At 40.2% G+C, this 22910-nt stretch overlaps 2 protein-coding genes and 1 long non-coding RNA gene across 4 annotated transcripts in view; 1 reads left to right on the top strand and 2 right to left on the bottom strand.

Moving 5' to 3' along the window:
• On the top strand, window positions 1–2576 carry LOC135793240 (uncharacterized). The gene is made up of 2 exons (XR_010548586.1): window positions 1–960; window positions 1073–2576. It is a non-coding gene; the product is annotated as an uncharacterized lncRNA (long non-coding RNA).
• Window positions 2577–6553: 3977 nt separating this feature from the next.
• On the bottom strand, window positions 6554–7966 carry LOC135793299 (uncharacterized). Of its 2 annotated transcripts, none has more exons than XM_065304200.1 (4): window positions 7671–7966; window positions 7511–7597; window positions 7365–7394; window positions 6554–6808 (listed from the first exon to the last, which is right to left on the bottom strand). In XM_065304200.1, exons 1-4 carry the CDS (start codon window positions 7801–7803, stop codon window positions 6708–6710), a joined length of 351 nt encoding a protein of 116 aa, XP_065160272.1. In that variant the 5' UTR covers window positions 7804–7966; the 3' UTR covers window positions 6554–6707. The 2 variants fall into 2 exon arrangements, with proteins under 2 accessions (XP_065160272.1, XP_065160273.1); XM_065304201.1 differs by having other exon boundaries at window positions 7695–7966.
• Window positions 7967–8089: 123 nt separating this feature from the next.
• LOC135793292 (low-density lipoprotein receptor-related protein 2-like) overlaps window positions 8090–22910 on the bottom strand; it is a 57950-nt gene continuing 43129 nt past the window's right edge. Inside the window, 14 exon segments of the mRNA XM_065304189.1 lie at window positions 8090–9580; window positions 9640–9872; window positions 9930–13916; window positions 13981–14206; window positions 14259–15284; window positions 15349–16049; window positions 16051–16126; window positions 16129–16152; window positions 16155–18608; window positions 18611–19252; window positions 19324–19510; window positions 19578–20032; window positions 20099–20276; window positions 20329–22904. Coding sequence (XP_065160261.1) covers window positions 9390–9580; window positions 9640–9872; window positions 9930–13916; window positions 13981–14206; window positions 14259–15284; window positions 15349–16049; window positions 16051–16126; window positions 16129–16152; window positions 16155–18608; window positions 18611–19252; window positions 19324–19510; window positions 19578–20032; window positions 20099–20276; window positions 20329–22904 — 12956 coding nt within the window. The 3' untranslated portion in view covers window positions 8090–9389.

Raw genomic sequence — 22910 nt, 5'->3', positions numbered from 1 at the left:
TTTAAATTTTATCTCTCGTTTTAACTAGCTTATCTTGTCAAGAATAATCCGTACATTAAGACGCTGCGATCAGATCCTATTTATCTCTTTTAGTTTACGAGATATTCGCGATTAAAATAAATCGTCAAAATTTGATAAATTTCAATTTTTAGCGCTTTCAGTCGCGTTTTTCGACCCTTTACCTCATTAAATTAAATTATTTTTAACTTTTATATGATTGAGAATATTCCATTCTTCTGTAATCAACAATTTTCTGGTTGTTATCTTCTTTAGTTTGGAAGATATTCGTTATCGAAAATCATCGAACACACATGACGAAGCCCATTTTTTCTTCTGAATTATTTTTTGATTTTCTAGATTTCTTAATAATGGAGCTTATCTTGTAGAAAAGTTTAAGAATCATTAAGCTGTGCCGTTCTATCGCGTTTAGTTCTTGAGGAAGTCGAGTAAAATTAGAAGATTTCTTTTATTCGTCGTTGTCATATTCTCATGCCACATCCATTTGCCGCCTGCAGCAGTGTAGTTCAAATCGCATATATGTGTGGTACCAAATGCAATTTGCGCACAAGGTCGCCGTTGATTTTGTGAATTTCTTACTTTTTTATCATAAACTGTCGCGCCGTTGCTTGCGCGGCTACGGCATGTGCTATCGTTGCAGCCAGTTCGTGTCGATCGGTGGTTGGTCCAGACGTGTTTTGAGAAACTCGTATTGTTTATTCGGACTTCTGTTTTTTTTTTTAATTTGCGTTATATTTGATTATCAATCGACTATTTAATTGTAGCTACTAGGCTAATGATATTTATTATTTCCGCGTTTAATGTACATTATTGAACAAAACTGATAGATATTTGATTGCGTTTCGTGTGCATACTTATGCAAGTTACAAGGTTCGGTGTCAGTTGCTAAATAAATCGGATTTAGAATCGCATCCATGTAGATTTATTCATCATTATTCTTGTGTAAGTAACTTTTAACTCAATAATATGAGATATTGTATTTTTTTCTCTAATGTATGATTATATTATTATCAAATCTTATGAAATCTTTCAACTTCTTTTCTTTAAATTACAGCACTTGCTGTTCTTTGGTGACTGATGAATACAACAATTCGTAAGTTTATAATTTAATTATATTTTTCATTCTAATTTACGCGACAAACATTTATTGGCTCAATACGTACCTCAAAATAGCTGCGATACTTTGCTTTTTTTTAGAAATTTTTAACTTCTTCAGTTACTGTAGATGCCCTCGTGGTGAAACATGTATAACCAGTACCGGCGTTAGGGTATGGCGCCAAAGGGCGCCGGACTTTAAGGGGCGCCGACTCGCACTTGGCCGGTCCAAGTGGTCTTACAATAAGTTCGGATTAATTTTATTAGATGCGGAATTTAATTCTGTATCTTCCAGTATCAAAATTTATTGCAAGAAAATTCCGTAACGCGAGTTATATTGATAGTTGTGTGTACACGCCCTTGTACTCGTTGCGCTAGGAATTGTAGTTTTCTTACTATAACACGCGAACGCGGTCTTACTATTGGTTCGGAATAATTTTGTTAGATGCAGAATTTAATTTTGTATCTCCCTATATCAAAATTTATTGCTAGAAAAATCCGTAACGCGAATTATATTGATAGTTGTGTGTATACGCACTTGTACTCGTTGCGCTAGGAATTGTAGTTTTTTTATTATCACACGCGAACCCGGTCTTACTATAAGTTCGGAATAATTTTATTAGATGCGGAAATTAATTCTGTATCTTCCTGAATCGAAATTTATTGCAAGAAAATACCGTAACGCGAGTTATATTGATAGTTGTGTGTTACCGCACTTGTCCTCGTTGCTCTAGGAATTGTAGTTTTTTTATTATAACACGCGAACGCGGCCTTACTATAAGCTCGGAATAATTTTATTAGATGCGTAATTTAATTCTGTATCTTCCAGTATCGAAATTTATTGCAAGAAAATTCCGTAACGCGAGTTATATTGATAGTTGTGTGTATACGCACTTGTACTCGTTGCGCTAGGAATTGTAGTTTTTTTTTTATTGTAACACGCGAACGCGGTCTTCCTATAAGTTCGGGATAATTTTCTTAGATGCGAAATTTAATTCTGTATCTCCCTGTATCGAAATTTATTGCGAGAAAATTCCGTAACGCGAGTTAAATTGATAATTGTGTGTATACGCGGTCTTACAGTAAGTTCGGGATAATTTTATTAGATGCGGAATTTAATTCTGTATCTCCCTGTATCGAAATTTATTGCGAGAAAATTCCGTAACGTGAGTTATATTGATAGTTGTGTGTATACGCATTTGTACTCGTTGCGCAGTACCGGCGTTAGGGCATGGCGCGGTTGGACGACCGCCCAGGGGCGCCGGACTTTAAGGGGCGCCGCTTCGATATGCTAATTTTTGGTTGTTTTATGTGTAGCAGGCGGACGAAATGTTTAAGACAACGGTCCTATTATAATATTGTAAGTATAGAAATTGTTTTTTATTTTTGTAAATAATTTTCATGTTTCATACATTGAAATGTAAATTAAATCAGTTATTTTAAATATTAGCAAACGCATTACAGATTTCGTAGTAATTTATTTCGAGTTCGCGGTCCCAAAACTAGATGGCGGCACAATCAGGATATCTAATATATTTAGTTCCGTCACACCTAGATGGCGCTAGTGTCAGCTATTTATTTTGATTTGTGGCGCCACGGCCAGATGGCGCTTCCGTCGATTTGGTTTGAAATCCTACTTCATTTTTGTTTAGTTTTTGGTGCATAAAGTTGCGGTGCGCATGTCACTTTTATACATAACTTTTAAGTTTAACAAAACGAAAAATTAATAAAGTTTGATTTTTGCTCGCTTTAATTTTCGGTTGCTTTAGGTGTCTTGCGGGCGAACGCGATGTCGTAGAACCACCATTCTTTCACAAGTATTCAAATTGTATACCAGTGTTATATACATTATTTGTGTTTAATACTAGCGGAATCCACAAATGTCGTATTTTTCCACAGTACGTTTACTAAAATCCTTTCTTCCAAATAATGTTGTTTGTAAGCTGATAACTTTATTTTATAACTTGCAATATATTTGTAATAGCATTTTTATCGTGCGCAGGTAGAAGAATGCCCCTCCAACTGCGGATCGGTTATCAATTCTCTTACCCGCTTAGTCCGACTTAGTCAGTTGAGCGCTGCCTCGTGGTGCGCACGTGTTTTATTCATTAATCAAACAAGGTGACGATTTTACGCGTTTCTTAATATGTTAATTCTGTAGTAATACTAGAATCGGTTGACCATCAGAGAAATTTAGTAGTAACAGCTCAGTGTAGCTCACAACGAGTGATTTGAGTAATCCTTTGCGGTGCGTGCGTGGCGTCCGTCGGTGGCTATGTGTTTGATGTGAGTACAAGTTTTCCATTTGTGATATCCGCGTGGAATAGTAACGAAGTGCGTATCATCAATTCAACTTACAATTTGCGGAAACGTGTTTGTGCGCTTTAGTACTTTACGGATAGAAGAACAAAGGAGTAAGTAACATCAAGTAGAATTTTACTTTTATTTAACTTTTTAAATCTTACAGGCACCATATTATTGCTTTATAATAATTGTAAATAATTCAGTCAATAAAGGATAATTTAATTTCACATTCTTGTTTAGATGTGTCCCTTCTTAGTCGTTTTCAGGATTAGCATTAAGTCATGTTCAACTCTAAGAGTATACCATAGTACGGCATAGTATAGTGCGGTATAGTATATGTATGTTGTTGTTTTATTTTATCATAAGATATGAACACATAAATAGAAGAAACGAATAATATTTGATAAGAAAGCCGCGTGGCTCTCAGGTGTGCAGCACATGCTGCTATACCCTAGATCGATAGTTCGATCCCCAGTTATAGAAGGCATTTTTCTCAAATATAAAAATAACAGGTGTAATTTGGGTTGCATATATGAATTGCAACGAAATATAAGAGAAGTTGCAATACAAGTAAAGGCAATAAGAGAAGTAAGAATGTAAGTCGAGAAACGGAGAACAGAGAAATAGGAGAAGTAGAAGAAGGAATAGCAGAGAAGAAGAGTAGAAGACAGAAGGAAGAGAAACAGAGTAGAGAAGAGGAGGAGATAGCAGAAACAGGAGTGGATCTGATTTTTAAATTTTTTGGCACGTGTCGTTATAAGACAGTCACAGGTCGATCTCCCAGAGCGCCTGAGGCCCACTGCTTCGATGTGTCCATTGCTCCCGGCCCAACCTACAGCTACGATGTCTCTGCGCTTCATCCCCGAAATTATCAGGCATATCAACAATTTTTATGGTGGGGGATCACCCCTAAAGAGAGGGAACTCCTTATAAGGACAATCCTTATAAGGTCTTGTTCAAATATTTCAAGTTTTAAGTCGCCTCAAGAGAGGTGACACTTAAAAATATTCTTACAAGTTCTGACCTGTAACTGAAATGAAAGAAGGAGTTCACAAATCATACAGGTTACCTTAACAATATTTATAGAGGGGATCATCCCCTGAGAGAGGGAACTCTCTTAGAGACCTGTTCCTGAAATGATAGTAGGCGAACACACAAATCAAAGAAGTCAATATATCTTACTATTTCTTTATTAATAGAATACAAGTTTAGATTTTACAAGTCAACAGAATACATGCCGCCATATTGAGACAGGACTTACGAGCTGCATAGCCGCGCACATATAAGCTAGTACCACGTCGTACAGTTCTGCCGGGATAAAGAAATTAGCAAATAGTCCATTTTCTAGGTGATGGAAAATGGGAACAAATATACTGGGTGTTACAAATAAAAAAATTAATATTAAAACAGAAAATCATTTAAACACTACAAATTTTGCTCGTTTTTCACTCGAGGCTTCGGGAAACTGATATACAGGGTGTCACAAAAAGAAAATAACTTCACTTTAGAATATACGTCAACGGCAAACTTTTAAACACTACAAATATGGCTATTTTTTCACGTGACATAAAGGAAAATTGATATACAGGGTGTTCTAAAAAGAAAATTCATAGATCGAAACGAGACACTCCAAAACAACAAATACAGCTCATTTATGCATGGATGACAAGCAAATTAAGATACAGAGTGCCTCAAACAGATATTTGCAACTTGCAATTAAGAAACAACCAAAACCTACAAGTTTAGCTTATGTTCACGCAATGAAAAGGAATGCACAGATTGTTAGAGAAAGAAAATCCAAAGTTCAAGAAAGACAAGGACCAAAACTAGAGAGACAATCTATTTTTCACGTAATACCAGGATACATAAATGGGCAGGATGTTATACAAAGAAAACAATTTATAATAAAATGTAATATATTTTTAATAGTCCCGCTGAGATGCTAGCCGACGGTCGACGGGTCGCAATAAATTTACACTAAGACACGTTAATTGTTGATGAAATGCAAATAGATTTAGCAAATTAATGCTACGGTTTATTAGTGTTACGCGTAATGGAAACAAAGATTCGCGATTGATTATCTTGTTTTGTTGGAGAAAACTTGTGACACAAACCGTGTTGGAAACGACAATTTCCTGATTAATTTTACTTACATGGCTATATTTGCTAATTGAGAACCAACAAGTTCTATTCCAAAATTGAGTTCTGTATAATTCCACAGGTGAAAAATAATCAGAGACGGCCGACGGAACCACACGCGAGCACAAATGAACTAACGATGAATCTGCGATTGATGCACATTTAACGCGTGCAATCGTACTAGCAAAACTCCGGATCACGCCCGATTCCTATATATGCCGTTAATTGTTTGTGGAATATAAACCGATATACCTATTTATGATCGGACGAAACAGAACTAGTTGTGATGAACACGCCCGATTTATCCGGCGTTCGAAATAAAACTGCAGCGTGCCCAGTACACGGCGACAACACGCGGTCACTATCAGTTTGCAATATGCTTGGTGAACGCGACCCTGGAGATAGGTTGTTTCATTTTGCATGTTGGCTGCGCGCAACTCAAAACAATGTTTATTCACTATTACTAATAAAGGCAGGATGTCATGAATAATAAAATAAGTAAAAATGTTATAAACAGGAATACAAAGAATAACAACTAGATTCTAGAAGACAATCTAAAATTGCAGGAAGAGATCTTCCTAAACTTCCAAAAAATCAACAAATTTTTGGATAATGTATCTTACCAAAGTATTTGACAGCGGAACTCGAAAAGCAATTACTGAAGCAGATTCCGAATATTTCGAATTCGAATTTCGAATATTTTCAATTTGTTTCGTTCTACCGCTTTTAGTCAATGAGAAAATAACAACTGAAATATTCATAAACACGAGTCTTATTTTCTCGATTTTTGTATGGTATCTAATAAAAAATTTCCCGTAGATTAAGAATTTGCAATTCATACTTTTCTATCGCGTTTAGTTTACAATATCGCGGAAAATGACAGTTCATTATGTTTAATTCGTCGCAGAAAGACAATACATGACAACCCACATCTTCTCGACAATATGGAAACTTACTTGGCAAGGCACTTGCACCGCAGTATGTGTAGCTGAATATCTAGTTGAATATATGTATATTCCATAATGAAGTTAGCACATGCACCGGCGGAAACAGTATACAAAACTATTAATTCACTCTAAATACCATTAAGTATTTGATCCGATACAGCGCGAATCACCAAATTAGCCGTCCGACGGCTAGAATAAAACTATTTACCTAATATCGCCGTTGATGTCAGCAGCGTGCAGAGTACTGTTTGCCTCAGGTAACATTGCGCGGAGCAACACACACAAACATATATGATAACACGCAACTGCAAAAAACGAAAACAAGTCTTGAATGTATGTGTACACAAGCCAAATTCAATAAAATCAAACGTAAACATTAAACAAATAACTGAAAACTTGTCGCAATATCTCCTTTCACTACTTCTATTATTTTTTAAAAATTATTTTATATTCCAATCTAATAGAGAATTTTCCACTCTTTCATAATCTGCAATTCATTTGGATTATAGCGCTTTTAGTTTAGAAGATATTCACTATCAAAAAACGTCGAAAAAATTATCAAGCACCCTCCCTTGTCCATTTTTTCTTATGAATTAAAATTTCATCTCTTAGATATCCAATTTAACTAGCTTATTTGATAGAGAATTGTCCATAGATTAAGACTCTGCGATTCGTTCCTTTCTATCGTTTTAGTTTACGAGATATTCGCAATTGTAAAAAGTCGTCAAATTTGAAAAATTTCAATTTTTAGCACTTTTAATCACAGTTTTTCGCCCTATTCGCAGTTATTCGAATAACAAATACATCACATTTGATGCTTCGGTACGAGCCTGCCTGAGCTTTATTTAATTGTTTACTTACCAGTCGTCTTCGACACATCTACGGCAAGTACTGTAACAAAATAATACTATGTAAAACATTTTGCACGACACTACATATCAAGTACCTTTAGGTAAAAACATCTATTAAACATGATTTATACACATTGAATGATATGTCTTACTTACGGAGTAACATGTGCGCCCGACATAGTCTGAAATCCAAGACATCCGACATCCGAGAGAATAATTTCACGTTTTCTAACATTTTGCGCACTATAACAACACATTCACTATTATTACAAGGCAACTTGGAACATGACAACTCGCGAAATAAATATACTCGTACACAGTAATCGACCAGAGCACATACTAGCAATTTCTACTCGTCGCAGGTATGTTTCGGCGACGGCGAAAGTCATTCGCAACTGCGCGAGTGGAAGACACTTAAGTTTCTTGCAGCGTGTGAGTTCCAACGGCATACTGTCTCAAGGACGTAAACAAATAAATAAAACAGATAAAAACAAAACCTGCTGCACCACGTCGCGTAATCTCACACTGAATTATGTGCATTCTAACGCCAGCTAGGCTTGATTTATAGAATTATAAGCACCCGGTCTGGTATTGCTGAGTACAGCGCCGTCTAATCGTAAATAAACTGTAGCCGCGTTATTTGAATTTATACTCCATCTTCACATTCACATTCTTAATACTACGGGTGTAAAGAATTTAAAATGAACCGAAATTTGCAATAAGTGACAAAACACATTTATAAATCGCCATATAAAACAACCACTATATTTTACTGGAAAAGAAACATACATCTTTGATCCCCCGAAATTTATAATTATGTGTTGTTGCGCGCGCAGCAATCAATTATTATGAGGCCGGATACACACAATAAGTACAATTAATTTACTAAACTCGATCGTTTCACATGATTGTACGTGACATGTAACACATCGCTCATAATAACAGATTTATTTACATGTTTGCTGTTTGGCGGCCATTTTATGCAAAAAAGACGCGCTGTAGTTGTTTTTTCCCTTTCGTTTTACATGGACGGTCCTCCCTCTGCGACATTGACATCGATTTGAAGATATGACATTGATAAAATATAGAGCCAACTATTTAACAATTATTAAATATATATGCATAGATACAACTAATATTATATAAAACAAAATAAACAAATTATTCCACTTTTTTTCAACCAACGAGTCGCGTAAAATTTAAAAAGTATTTATATCATTAGAATTAAAAAACTGTTTTAGGTTTATTGGAATGTAATGCAGTCTCTCCAAACAAGTAGAGTTTTTGTCCCGAATGTTTTTGTGTTGTTAGCTTTGTTCGCTCATCCCTGCTATTATTGTATTCATTAATATATTACACACTAAATTTATAACGCTATATTTACATAATCTTACATTATGGAAGAATTGCTGTTGGATTCTCTCGTTCGTGTCGCGCTTTCTCACTGCGTGCTTCATGCTTTCTTTGAAATGGCACTTTGGTTATTATTTTCCATTGTAAGTTAAAGAAAAGCTGATATATCTGTTCCGGGTGTCTGATATTAAGTTGCACACTCTGGCAATTTTTTAGTAAATGTTCACAAGCACACCAATAACTCGTTATAAAAATAATTTCTCATCTTCTACTCAATCCGCACCCTTCATCAACGTCATCGTTAGCATCAAAGTATTGCATTTATCATAATCGCTGCGAGTTTTAAAGAGACGCAGTTTTCTCTCTTGATATAATCGCGTCTTTGTTTTGGTATCAAACTCAAATATCTTTGCATAAAAATATAAATTGTCTATATGATATCCTCCAGATACGTAATCGTAAAATTTAAACATAATTAGGAATTCGCTTACTTACTTAATTACTTAATCATTCTTCAATAGAGTGGTCACAACAAAATTTAGATTTAGATTTTAGTTAATTATATAAAAAAGATGAACGAGCATCGTTTTTCTTGTTTTTTTTTTGTTCACTTTTTCGCATAATGCGTGAGTAGAAACTTGTATAAATAGCTCAGCGTCGGTAGGTCGTACTTGAGCCGATATCAGCAGTCCTCCTCGACAAGTTTCTGCGTATCTTTGCCGGTGTCATGTGCCGGATCCAGCTCGCGATGCCGGATGTTAATTTGCGGCGAAGAGCGGTGGATGACGCTCGACGGCGCCAAGATGGCGCTTGGTGGTTCCGTAAACGTATCGGATTTTGATTTTGTCACATCTACTGGTACTTCATATAAAGCTGAAAATTATAAGCAAGTTACATATTTCTGTTTTCTTTTTTCGTTAATCATATTTTACCTGAACTACCATTACCAGTGGAATCTGGGTTACCACCTTGAACCGCGTCATACATGGGATTGTGGAAGTCCCTGTTTTTATTGCCGACTGGATCTAGCGTATATGCAACATCCATCGGCTCTACCGAACTTCCATTACTACCTCCAAAGGTATTAGGTCCAAATTCCACATTGGTACCCTGTCGGAATGACACGGTCTGACTGCTGGACAAACTACCTAAACTTCCCTTTCCACTATAACAATAAAAAGTATGTAAAATCTTGATGGTTCGTGATTTAAAATATACATACAATGGTCTCTTTCTGATAAAGAACCAAACGCCAGTAGCAGCACCAACAACTAACAAGATAACCACTATTGGAATGATGATGGCGGCTGTGTTACCTCCGCCGCTGAATCTGCTATGTGCTGTATGCACATCGCAATTAGTACCACTGAAGTCCTCTTGGCATTCGCACATCAATTTATTGGTGTCGGTTTCCCTGCATACACCGCCATTTTGACACTCACAGATTCTGGGTAATGGTCTTGGGCGTTCGGCCGCCGCGTCACATAATATCTCAGCTTTTCCGCGATGCGCTGGCACTTGTGGCGTATCTGGGCAAGAACATCTATGACCACTCGGTACCAACAAACAAAGATGTGAACATTTGTTATCCATGCATGGATTTGAAATTGTTTTGTTATATCTTAAATTGTGATAGACTTTCACACCGGATGGATTCACCAGGTCTCTTTGAATGATAACAGGTACACCACGACCAAATTTATCTTGACGTAATAATTCGCCAGTGTCTCTTGTGACCCAATATAGACTGGACTCAAACACATCCAACGATATAGGATGTTTTAATACTTCTCCCTTCAAGATGGTCTTTCGGTTAGATCCGTCGTATTTCATTGTTTCAATAGTATTCAATTTTGTGTCAACCCAGTATAACGTATGGTCCATAGAGTAATCGATAGACAATCCGGTCGGGTGTCGGATATTCTCCGTAATCAAAGGTCTTCGTTTTGAGCCATCCATCCAGGACACTTCAATTTTAGGTGCGGAGCCAGAATCCGACCAGAACATTCTTCCTAATTGTGGATCAACGACCAGCGAGCTTGGACTTTCAAGCCCTACGTTGACTACAGCTCTTCGGTAACGTCCATCTGTCTTGGCAACCATAACACGTCCCTTAGGTTTGGATCCAGCACGGTCTATCTCAGTCCAGTATAAATTATCTCCGATCCAATCAATCGCGACCGCAGTAGGCTTACTATTTCCTTTCATGTTCAAATCTTGCGCAAATCCTGTTTTGACCTGTCCATTCAATGCGTTGACCATGTACGACCTCTTGATGGTTTTATCATAGCTATCCGCCCAGAAGATTATGCTTGAATCGGGGTTGTAATCTAAAGCTTCAATGCGTTTCTCCTCACTGATGACATCAATTTCGTCTTGGTCACGGAGAGTATAAGCACGGATCTCAGGGCCATTAGCAAACAACAGAGTCACTTCACTTTCCTCGGCCTTACAAACACCGGAAAGACCATCACTTAACTGGAATCCGGCCTTGCACGAACAACCATAGGTGCCGTTCAAATTACTGCACGTTTGTGAGCAGTGGTGTGTTCCTGTAGCGCATTCGTCCACATCTTGGCATTTCTTTCTATTTTCTTTTGAGATTATGTAACCTGAGCGGCACACACAGATATATCCGCCGTCAGTAAGGTTCATGCATTGATGATCGCAACCACCTCGGTTGCTATCTAAGCAAACACTGTTATGATGGCAACCAAGTTCGTCTGAACCGTCTCCACAATCATCCGCAAAATCACATACCTGCGCTCTATCGATACATTTCTTATTAGCACATTGGTATTCTACTTGGCCGTTGCACGGTTTGTGTTTAGTGGCGCATAAAGTCATGTTGTTTTCATCTGAGCCATCACCACAATTATCAACACCATCACAAAGTTGGTACCTGGGTACGCATCGGTGGTTAGCACATTGGAATCGCCGTAGAGTATCGCAATTAAAATCCGTACACAATGAGTGCGCTTCATCGGATCCGTCACCGCAATCATCAGCACCATCACAAAGATCTGCTTGACTGATGCAAAGATGGTTATCACACTGGAACCGTGATTCCGGACAATAACGACCGCCTGGGTATCTTGGAGGACAATTCATTTCATCAGACATATCGCGGCAATCGCGGTCACCATCACACCGGAAGTAAGAGGCAATGCAATGTCCTGATGAACACTGGAAGGTCCTGTTCTTGCATTGGTAACCACTGCAGCCCATTTCATCGGTGTTATCGCCACAATCATCTTCATGATCGCAGCGCCAGCGGTTTGATATACACTTTCCATTTTTACATCTAAACTCAGATTCAGAACATTCGCGGTAACTTCCTTTACATAAAGCTTCTGTTTCATCAGAGCCGTCACCACAATCATCAGCAAAATCGCAAGTCCATTGTTTTGGCACACAACGATTATTCGCGCATTTGAAGTCCGTGTCTGAGTTGCAACTGGGACAGTATTGTGGTAATTCATCAGAACCATCCCTACAATCGTCTTTACCGTCACAGAACAACCACTTTGGAATACACCTGTAGTTAGACCTGCCTGGGCAACGTTGCCATCCTGTTGTACAGTTCTTTTGTCGGCAGATGTAAGCAGGTTCATCGGAATCGTCCCCACAATCATTGTCAAAGTCACACATCCACAACTTTGGAATGCAGCGTCCATTTTTGCAAGAGAATTCGGTATCGGGATCACAGGCTCTTTTATGACATATGCTTGGGTCTTCATCGCTGCCATCTTTGCAATCCGCATCACCATCGCATTTCCATGAGTCCAATATACACCTGCCGTTCGACCGACATTTAAATTCAAGCTCGGGGCAGGGCATGTTACAATTTTGTTCATCAGAGCCATCACCGCAATCGTCGGTACCATCGCAGATCGTTGCCGAGGGAGTACAATTACCGTTTTTACATTGGAATGTTCCTGCGCGACATTGTCGAGGTGGGCAGGTTGCAGGTTCGTCCGATCCATCTTTGCAGTCTTTTTCACCATCACACTGCCAGAACCACGGAATGCACTTCTCGTCGTGGCCACCACAGGTCCATTGACCTTGGGTGCAGTTGGCGATGCAGGTCTTTTGGTCGTTAGCTAAGTAGAACTGATTGGGGCATACGCATTTATATCCAGTGGCTCCTTCGTCACCATATCCGTCAATGTTAAGATAACTGGATGCTAGCGGTGGTGAAATTAAGCATAAATGCGAACATCCGCCATTGTTGGTACCGCATGGATTAGTATATGGCAACTGCCGTAAACTGTGGTAAATGTGAATGTCATACGGTCTATGCGTTGTGTTCCTGATAACGGTCAAATCCTTGCCTGTGAACTTATTCGCGCGGCTAATTGCCTTCAAATTCCAATCAGTCCAATATACATAATCATCAAATAATGACAGCGCAAATACATGAGGCACACTGTCTCCGGAGAGTACGATATGTCTGTGACGGCCTTCTAAATCAGCAAATGCAATATAATCTAAATGAGCATCAGCCCAGTATACTCTATCAGTGAAATAATCGATCGTCAATGCGTTTGGCCAAGCAATATCATCCTCCCACGTTAAGATTCTCGTAAAATTTGATCCATCCATACCAATCTTTCCAATATAAGCTTGGAGATGCCACGACGCAAAGTACAAATATCCTGTGCCAGGATGCACAACTAGTGCTCTCGGATCAGGTATACCAGTTTTTAAGGTTTTGCGTTTCGTGCCATCCAGTTCCGCTACATCCAGATTCTTCGAATGTCTATCCAACCAGTATAATTTTCGTCCAATCCAATCAACAGCTATTCCTTCTAAACCATGGGAGTCATGACGAATGACTGGTTCCTTCTCTCCAGTTCCACCTATATTCGACCTAAATATTGTTTTAGCCGTCACATCGGCAAAGTAAAGTTTCTGATCTTGATAATCGTAATCAATGGCGACAACGTTAAGTAAATCTTGGTGCATGAGGTTGTAAACAGACGCGTCAACAGACATATTGCGAATGTAGTATTTGTTGGTAAAGATCAACCAGGGTTCGGTTTTGTCTTTTCGTTTGCAAGTATGCTCATCCAGTTGACGGTCGTAGTATTGGTCGTTGCATTTACAGTAGTAGCCGCCTGGAGTATTGGAACAGTATTGAGAACACACACCAGGAGTTTCTATACATTCGTCTATATCGATACAGGCTTTATTGTCGTTGAGCAGTCTACAATTATAATAAGAAATTAGTGTTTGAAGTTAATTAATAAATTAAGATTAGAGGAACATACTTATATCCTTGGTTGCATTCACAGTAGAAACCAGTGGGTGTATCCACGCACTTGTGGCCACATTGGTGGATCTCCACTTTGGCACATTCGTCAACATTACAATGGGCAGGTTCGTCAGATTCATCGGCGCAATCTGGAACTTTGTTACACACAAGTTGATAGTCAATACATTGCCCATTGTTACATGTGAATTCTCCTGGAGTTTTGCAGGTGCTATTATCTTTTTCTGAAATAACACAGTTAATCAAACTAATTTTTGATGTTTCATAAAAACTTACTGCATCCAACTTCATCTGAATGATCACCACAATCATCCTCCCCATCGCATCTGTACTGCTTGCGAATACACTTAAAGTTCTGACAGCTAAACTCCAAAGACGAGCAAGTTTTGTATTTAGAGTTGCACTCTTTACCCTCGTCAGTACCATCACCACAATCATTGTCATGATCACACAGCCAACCTTTGTTGATGCAGCGCCCATTCGCACAAGTAAATTGATCTTCTGAGCAGGGCGACGGTGTGGCACAACTGTGCAGCGTAGAGTTCTCATCAGCGCCATCGACACAATCTGGATCACCGTCGCAGAGCCATTTTCGAGGAATGCACTGCGCCCTGCCCCACGCTTTATTCGCTTCGCATGTGAATTCAGTTTCGTCATCACACCGTCGGTCATTGCACTGATGACGACTATCTTCATCACTGTTATCTACGCAATCATTATCACCGTCGCAGATGTAAATTCGTGGAATGCAATTGCCGTTGTCACAAGTAAACAGGTCCCCGAAACAAGTGCGACCTTCACTCTTGCAGTATTCTGGGGGTTCATCGGCACCGTCCCCACAATCATCGTCACCATCGCAATACCAAGTTGCAGGAATGCAACGATGGTTCGGGCATCGGAAACTATTTTGTGGACAAGTTCTTTGCGCACAGTGTAGAGGGTTTTCATCAGAATTATCACCACAGTCATTATCACCATCGCACAGCCAGTAAGGTTCTACGCAAATATTGGTCTTCTCGCATTTAAGATGGTTCACAGGACACGTAGTATTTTGCGGGCAACGTTCGTGGGTTTCATCAGAAGTCACGTTATCCTTGCAATCGTTGATACCGTTGCAGACTTGTGTCATCGGAATACATCTGTGATTGGCACACGTAAATTCACCATTCGCACATGGGGGATATTCGCAGTCCACCTCATCGGAACCATCTTTGCAGTCGTTCTCATGATCACATTTCCACGATTTGAATATGCATCGGCCATTGTTGCAGCGGAATTCATTGGGAGAACATGAATGGAATGCTATATAAGAACATTACAAATAGTGTTGGTATATTTTTGGAAAATTCTGCAATTAAATACTTACAGCAATAATTAGTGTCTTCATCACTGTTGTCCCCACAATCATCCTCTCCATCGCAGGACCACATGCGGCTAATACACTTCCCGTTGGCGCAGTAGAACTTGCTCGAGTCACAGGTGTTGTTCTTGGGAACACACATCCTTCCCTCATTGACGAGTTTAGTGTTATCATCACACTTGCACTCAGAAGTTCCATTAATACCAGGATGACAACTCTTCGCACAACCGCCATTATTAATATGGCACGGGTTTACCTTACACGCTTGCCTCAGAGTTGAAAACACTTGAATGTCCCTGGGACTATCCTCTAATCTCTTGACCATTTCAATCATATTTGCACCTGTATGTTTTTCAGCCCGATAGACACCTCTAAGCTGCAAGTCGGTCCAGTAAATATAATTTCCACTCACGGTGATCGAAAACGGATAAATCGTTGCTGAAATAAGCACTTTTCGATTGTTACCATTCAAATCGGAACGTTCAATTTTCTCTCTAACCGCATCGGTCCAATATAGCATGTTATCATCATAATCTATAGCAAGACCAGAGGGTTGCGCTAAGTTTTTATCTACGATGACCTTCTTAAGTGAGCCAGCCATGGTTGTGCGGAAGATTTTGCCCGATGTACCAAATTTGCCCCAGTCAGTGTAGAAAAGAGTTCCGTTACAAGGGTCAATCACAATGGCGCGTGGTCTCTCCACTCGCAATCATTACCAAATCAGATCCATCAAGATTCATCGCGTAGATGCTATGATTCGAAGAATCGGTCCAATAAACCTTCTTTGCGTCCAGTCATAAGCAATTCCTCGGGGTTGATTCCCTTTGAGATAATGTTCGTGATGGAATCAACTGATGGTGATTTTGCTGGCATTGTAGCAATTCTTGCCCAGGGACGAATTTGTGTGAAAAGAATAGTTTGATCAGCATGGTCAAAATCAATGCCCACAACATTGGTCAAATTAGAAATGGATTTGAAAGGAACTGATGTTTGTTTAGGGTCAAGACCAATGGCACGAATTTCAGTGCGTGTTGAGAACACGAGATATTCATCAAAGAATTCGCAGCGTTTACCGTCAGCAGCCAGTCTACCGGTAGCACAGTCACATTTATAATTCATCGGGTTGTTAAGTGTTGATACATCAGGAGGGAACGAAAAACATAGTTGATCACATCCGCCATTACCCAATTTATAACACGGGTTGGTATCATCAGATGGCTGATTTGTTATATCGAATATAGCAATATCTCTCAACTTTTGAAGATTGGTTCGTACTTTGGTCGGCAGAGTAGTGTTTCCAACCAGTTTGGATGCTTTGAATATGGTCTGCAGATTACGATCCACCCAATAGACGTCACCCATGTGTACTGCGATACCCATAGCATTAGGCAGATTTCTTCGAATGACTTGTCGTGAACCTCCTGTCCAGCTTATCTTTTGAATCATATCTAGTTTAGAATCCACCCAGTAGACATCGTGTGTCAACATGTCGACGGTTAAATCTCGTGGGTTACTAATACCTGAGGTGACCAATGGTTGCCAATTGGAACCATCCAAGTTGGCTTTACCAATACGCGGGTATTGTCCATAATCAATCCAATAAAGCATACGTTTCAACGGATTCACAGCCAGTTCTCTCGGCGAATCTGTTGTTGTCTTAACCAGTACCTTTCTGTTAGATCCGTCCAACCACGAAACTTCCAGATAGTTCTCATGTGGGAAAACATTTGTAAAGTAGAGGTTACCAGCAATCCAGTCAATTGTAATTCCACGGATACCATTGCTTCCAATACCATCCCGAATAATGGGTTGCAATTCGCTGCCATTGGGTCTAATACGAAAGATACCATTCCAAGTACCTCTGTTGAACTCAACCCAGTAGATCCAGTTATCAGCAAAATGTATATCCGTATGTAAGATATGATGTCCCTGTCCTGAAATGGGTACCATCGCTTCAGCGCTGTCCTTAAGGCTGTAACCTCTAGCCATATCTAATTGTGCAACTACCGCAAAGGTCTTATATGCCACGCAGTTTATGTCATCTTCTTTCTTGTAGCCGATATTGCAAGCGCAGTTCCTGTGTCGGTTTGGAGCTGGTAAACAAATGTGACTGCAACCGCCATTGTTTTGCAGACAAGGATGGTCCACTAAAGATCGTTTCTTGAAAATCGTAAAGGTCTTAAGATCAGCTTCATTCTCGATGATAATACGTTCGTTGTTGCCTTGTGGTAGGTCAACCCTAGCCAACTTTTCATAAGACGAATCTAAATAATACAGGCGACTATCCAAAACTGCGAGCGCTTTGGGTTTATAGATGTCATTCTGCTCTGCAAGCAGTACGCGGGCGTCTCTTCCGGTTGTATCCATCACCCAGACCGCTGCAGGATGGGGGGTACTAACGTACAACATTTTCTTTTCGATGTCCATCGTGATCGATTCAGGGTAGGGCATTTCTTTAAGGATCATCGGATTAGAACCGTCCATGTTGACACGTGCCACTTTTTGCGGCACACCGTGACCACCAGCATCAGTCCAAAACACCATTCCTTCCGTGGGATCAACACACATGCCTTTTGGTGACGCAATAGATGTATTTATTCCATCGTTGGACATTATTATTGAACGGTATTTAAGTTTACCATCAACTTTTATAACTTCAAGATTGCCAGCCATACGGTTGCCGATAAAGAGATTGCGACCGAGCCAATCAAAGGCAATGACAGATGCGGATCCAACCATACCGGAGTTCGCACTTAGGAATTGCGTCTTGTTACCGCCTCCGTAAGGTGTAGTGAAAATGGTGCAATTTTCATCATCATCTTGTTTTCCTTCAATCCAATAGATCGAATCGGTTTTCCTATCGTAATCTATTTGGATACCATTTTCAATTCCAACTATAGCAGTAAGGAATCCGGTGGTGACATCACCTGGTGTCAGAGAGACGTCAATGATCTGGGTACCTTTCATTACCATCAGGAACGCCGACTCTTCCTCGATGCAACGACCATCACTGGCCGAACGATAACCAGCTTTGCATTTGCACGTGTAACCATTCTGGGCACTTGGTGACAGTAAACAAATATGTTGGCACGGGGCATTGGCACAGGAATTTTCTGATATGGGTTGCAAGGATGGGTGGTGTACGTGAATACTCAAAGGTTGCGATATTAAATGCGAGACCACTGTTTGATTATTACCCTTGAACTTGTGTGCTGATAATACCCTGTTAAGTTGTCGATCAGTCCAGTATAGCGTGTCTTCAAAAGGGTTAATGAATGAGGATGTAGAAGGTAATGGCTTCCAGCAAGAACTTGTTGGCGTCCACTGCCGTTATAGTAGCAGAAATCAATAAAGTCAAGTTTTGAATCAGCGAAATAAACGCGTTGATTTGCAGTGTCAAGAGTTAATCCGTTAGGCCAGTAGATTTTCGTGTTAATAATGGTAGAGCGGTTAGTGCCGTCCATACCAATACGTTCAATACGTGGATTCTCTCCCCAATCAGTCCAGAACATCCACCGAGCACCAGGACTCGGATCCAAACACATACCACGTGGTTGAGTGATGTTCTCCTTAACAAGAACAATACGATTTGTACCATTTTCCTTTGCAACTTCGATCGTATTAAGTTTCGAGTCCAACCAGTAGATGTTACCACCAACCCAGTCATAGGCCAATCCTTCAACAAGATCCAACCCAGTATTAATTACGTCAATCGGGTCAAAACCGCGATCTAATCGTGATATTTTCTTCAGTTTCATATCCGACCAGAAAATGGTACCCGTGTGCATGTTAGACGCGGTCGCCACCACGTTTTCAACTATCAATGGAACTCTTTCCAGAGCTTGTTCGTTGAGGTCAGCAACCAAGATGGAATGTCTATTTGAGATGATCAAGAATGCCGCACTGTGATCTAGATTAAGATTTAGAATACATTAATAAACTAATAAATTCTAGCATTATTATTATTTTAATTAAACTTACTGAATGCTTTGCATGAATGTTTATCGGGTTCCAGAATGTACCCGCCGGTGCATCCGCAGAAGTATGATCCCTTGGTGTTGGTACAAGTCTGAGAACACAAACCCGCTGGAATGCACTCGTTAATATCTTCACAATTATAACCATCCTTGCTAAGTTGTTCACCAGGCGGACACAGACAAAGCGGGCCCTATAAATCCATCAACATGGCGTGTTAAAACATTATTCGAAGTGCATCCGCCATTATGTGTACTCACCGTCGGCGTTTGTTTACAACCGTTCGAACATAATCCGCCTTGATGGTCGCACTCAGACAAATCGCAATCGGATCCTTCGTCCGCTTCATTGGGACACTGTGGTTTGCCGTCGCATACATTGGTGAGATTAACACAGGTTTCCGTGATGCCTGGGCACGCCCATTGGCCAGTGGGACAACGGAACGGTGGTCGGGTGCAAGCGTGTTCATGTCCTTCATCGGAATTGTCACCGCAATCGTCCTTGCCGTCACAAACGTACGCCTTGAAGACACATTTGTTATTGTTGCACTTGTAGAAATTCGCTGGGCAATAAATCTCTCCGCACGATGAGGGTTCGTCCGATCTGTCATCGCAATCAGGAGTTCCGTCACAATGCCAGGATTTAGGAATACAGATTCCAGATGATTCACATTTAAATTGTTTTTCTTGATTGCATTGATCAGGGGCAATTGATGCTGAATAAAATTAAAAATTTAGTAAAATTAAAAAATAATAATTATAATTTGAAGTAATAAACTTACGACATCCCAATTCGTCACTCCCATCATTACAATCAGGAATTCCATCACATTTGTAAGATTCTTGCACGCATTGCCGTAAATCAGCACATTTAAATTGACTAGCCAGACATGTAATGGGCGGGCAATCCTTTTCGTCTTGTTTGTCAAAGCAATCGTCGTCACCGTCACAAACCCAACTCTATAATGACATAATTAAAAGATTTTCAATTTTAAATCAGGGCAAAACGTACCTGTGGAATACAATGCCCTGTGCGAGGACATGTAAATTGATAATATGCGCAAGTCTTTTCCGCGCAGGAATCCCCCTCGTCAGAAGCGTCCCCACAATCGTTTTCAGCATCGCATTTCCACGTGTTCGGAATACACCTGCCATTGTCGCATTGGAACTGAGTGGAACTGCAGGTTACATTAACACAGCCCGTTTCATCACTAAAGTCGCCACAGTCATTCTCCGCATCGCACTTAAACGTCATCGGAATACAACGACCTGATTTGCATTGGAATTCATTACTACCGCACGTTGGTTTAGTGCAATTTTGTTCTTCGTCGCTATTATCCAAGCAATCGTTGTCGCCATCGCACACCCACGATTTCGGAATGCATCTTTGATTGTTGCAAGTAAAGTCCCACGCGTTCGGACACGCCTGCACAGGTGGTTCAGAGTTAGGATCAGCTTGGCAAGTCTTGTCGTCACCATTCAATCTTTCTCCATATGGGCAACCACATTGGGCAATCAAACCGTTACCGATTTTATTAGGCATCGCGAAACACAGTTTCTGACAACCACCATTATTAATACGGCAGGGTTGAATTGGATCCACTTTTTGTTCACCTTCACTGTAGATTTTCACACCGTAAAGACGATTGGTTTGTGGTTCTTTCACTAAAGTCTCTTCATGGTCTCCAGTGATTTTGTGCAGTTTTATAATGGCGTCCAATCTCCAATCAGTAATATACATAAAGTTCTTATAGATGACAATACTAAATGGATGCCGGATTAGCCTTGAACTTACAGTCCTTACATCTGTGCCATCTAATGTTGAATGTTGTACGTGATCCAATAGAGCATCACACCAATATAATCTATCAGTATCGAAATCAATGGCTAAACCATTCGGCCAACCCAAGGTAACGTTTTTAAACACAATCAAATTGGAGCCGTCACTGAACGATCTGGAAATATTCGCGGGTCTGTCCCACTCCGAAAAGAAGATGTACCCTTTATTGGGATGTACCACAATAGCTCTTGGTCGTTTTAAATTCTTCAGAAGTGTTCTTCTATAAGTTACGTTCCGCATCGATAGGACATTTAATGTTCCTTTGCGACTATCAATGTAGTACAGATTCTTTGACACCCAATCCACGGCCAAACCCTCGACACCTTCGTTTTGGGAAGCCAGAACAATCTCTTTAGCTGTGCCATTGCGGTGTACCCTATAGATAACATCTTGCAGCACGTCGGAATAGTAAATTTGTTGATCTCTAGCATCAAAATCTAAACCAACAAAACGAGCGCGTCGGGAAACAACTGGCATCATTGCATCACTGAACCCTTCAATTACAGGATCCAGAACCTTGCCCTTGATAAATCTTTGCTGGGAATACATAAGGAAATCATTCACCAAATTGCAATTGCGTTCGTCTTCAGTTAAACGCCAACCGATGTTGCACGCACACCTATAACCCAACCCGGATGTTGTTTTCGTATTGATGCAAAGATGTTGACACCCCCCATTGTTATTTCCACATGGATTACTTGCTTTAATTTGATTGAGCCGATGCACCGCTTTAATACCACGAGGTTCACGAATGTCTCTCATCTTGTAAATCGATTGAATACTACTGGAGCTTTCGTACTTATCAACTGACATAATGCCTTGCTTGGTACCATCCGTCCAGAAGACTCGGTTTTCAAACAGTGCAATTCTAGATGGATTAGGTACCGATTGCCCGCGGATAATTTGGAAGCGCCTTTCTCCATTGTAATCAACGGTATCAATATAATCCAATAAAGAGTCACACCAGAATATTCTCTTTGCAATTATGTCTGCAGCAATACCGGAAGCTTTGTACGCTGCTTCCGAAACAATGGCGTGTGCGTCAGTTCCGTCCATGTTAGCTCTTACAACTTGAGAGTTATCAGCAACAAATAGGTACCCATAAAGTGGATCCAAAGCAATGTCTACAGGACTGGTTAAATTTGATCCGAGCACGATGGCGTGCCACCTTCCAGTCAACTCAAAAACATCAATCTTTTGACCAATGGTGTCCGCAACATAAAGTTTATCACCCACCCAATCCACAGCAATGGCAGACGGCATCCAAGATCCTGGTAGAGAGATGTGTAGTTCATGCACAGTTGGAAAACTATTTGGTAAAGCATTCATTTGTTGCACGTGAATCTTCTTCGTTTTAATGTCGCTCCAAAAGATTAGATTTTGACCGAAGTGATAATCTAATCCACTGGCACCCGTCGTATTAGCAATGACCTTAACATCTTCCCCGCGTGAATTCATTCGGTAAACTGACTTATCATGAGCGAAGAAAAGCATCATATCATTAGGATTGGTGGCTGCGCAACGGTTCTTATCTTGCTTGGCGTATCCTACTGCACAAGCACAGCTGTAACTACCATCGGTGTTGGAGCAATATTGGTCACAGAAACCCCATTCGTTGCATTCGTTGCGATCCACGCAGGTTTTATTATCAGGTGCAAGTTTGCGACCATCAGGACAGTAGCAAGCACCGCCTGTGAGTGACGCTTGGCATTTGTATTCACAGCCAAGAGATGGACACGAATGATGAGCTGTAA

This window comes from Atheta coriaria, unplaced genomic scaffold (assembly GCF_025399875.1).
Source record: "Atheta coriaria isolate IRGN ID8LTWV9N9 unplaced genomic scaffold, Caltech_Dcor_3.1 hic_scaffold_6_pilon, whole genome shotgun sequence".
In the NCBI taxonomy this organism is placed as follows: Eukaryota; Metazoa; Arthropoda; class Insecta; order Coleoptera; family Staphylinidae; genus Dalotia; species Dalotia coriaria.
This window is presented reverse-complemented; position numbering and strand designations above follow the sequence as displayed.

Coding starts and splice junctions, on each gene's coding strand:
- LOC135793299 (XM_065304200.1), bottom strand. CDS start 7,803: ATGCCGTTGGAACTCACACGCTGCAAGAAACTTAAGTGTCTTCCACTC. Junction 7,598..7,670: donor GTGCTCTGGTCGATTACTGT/GTACGAGTATAT, acceptor GTGTTGTTATAG/TGCGCAAAATGTTAGAAAAC. Junction 6,809..7,364: donor AGATGTGTCGAAGACGACTG/GTAAGTAAACAA, acceptor CGTTTTTTGCAG/TTGCGTGTTATCATATATGT.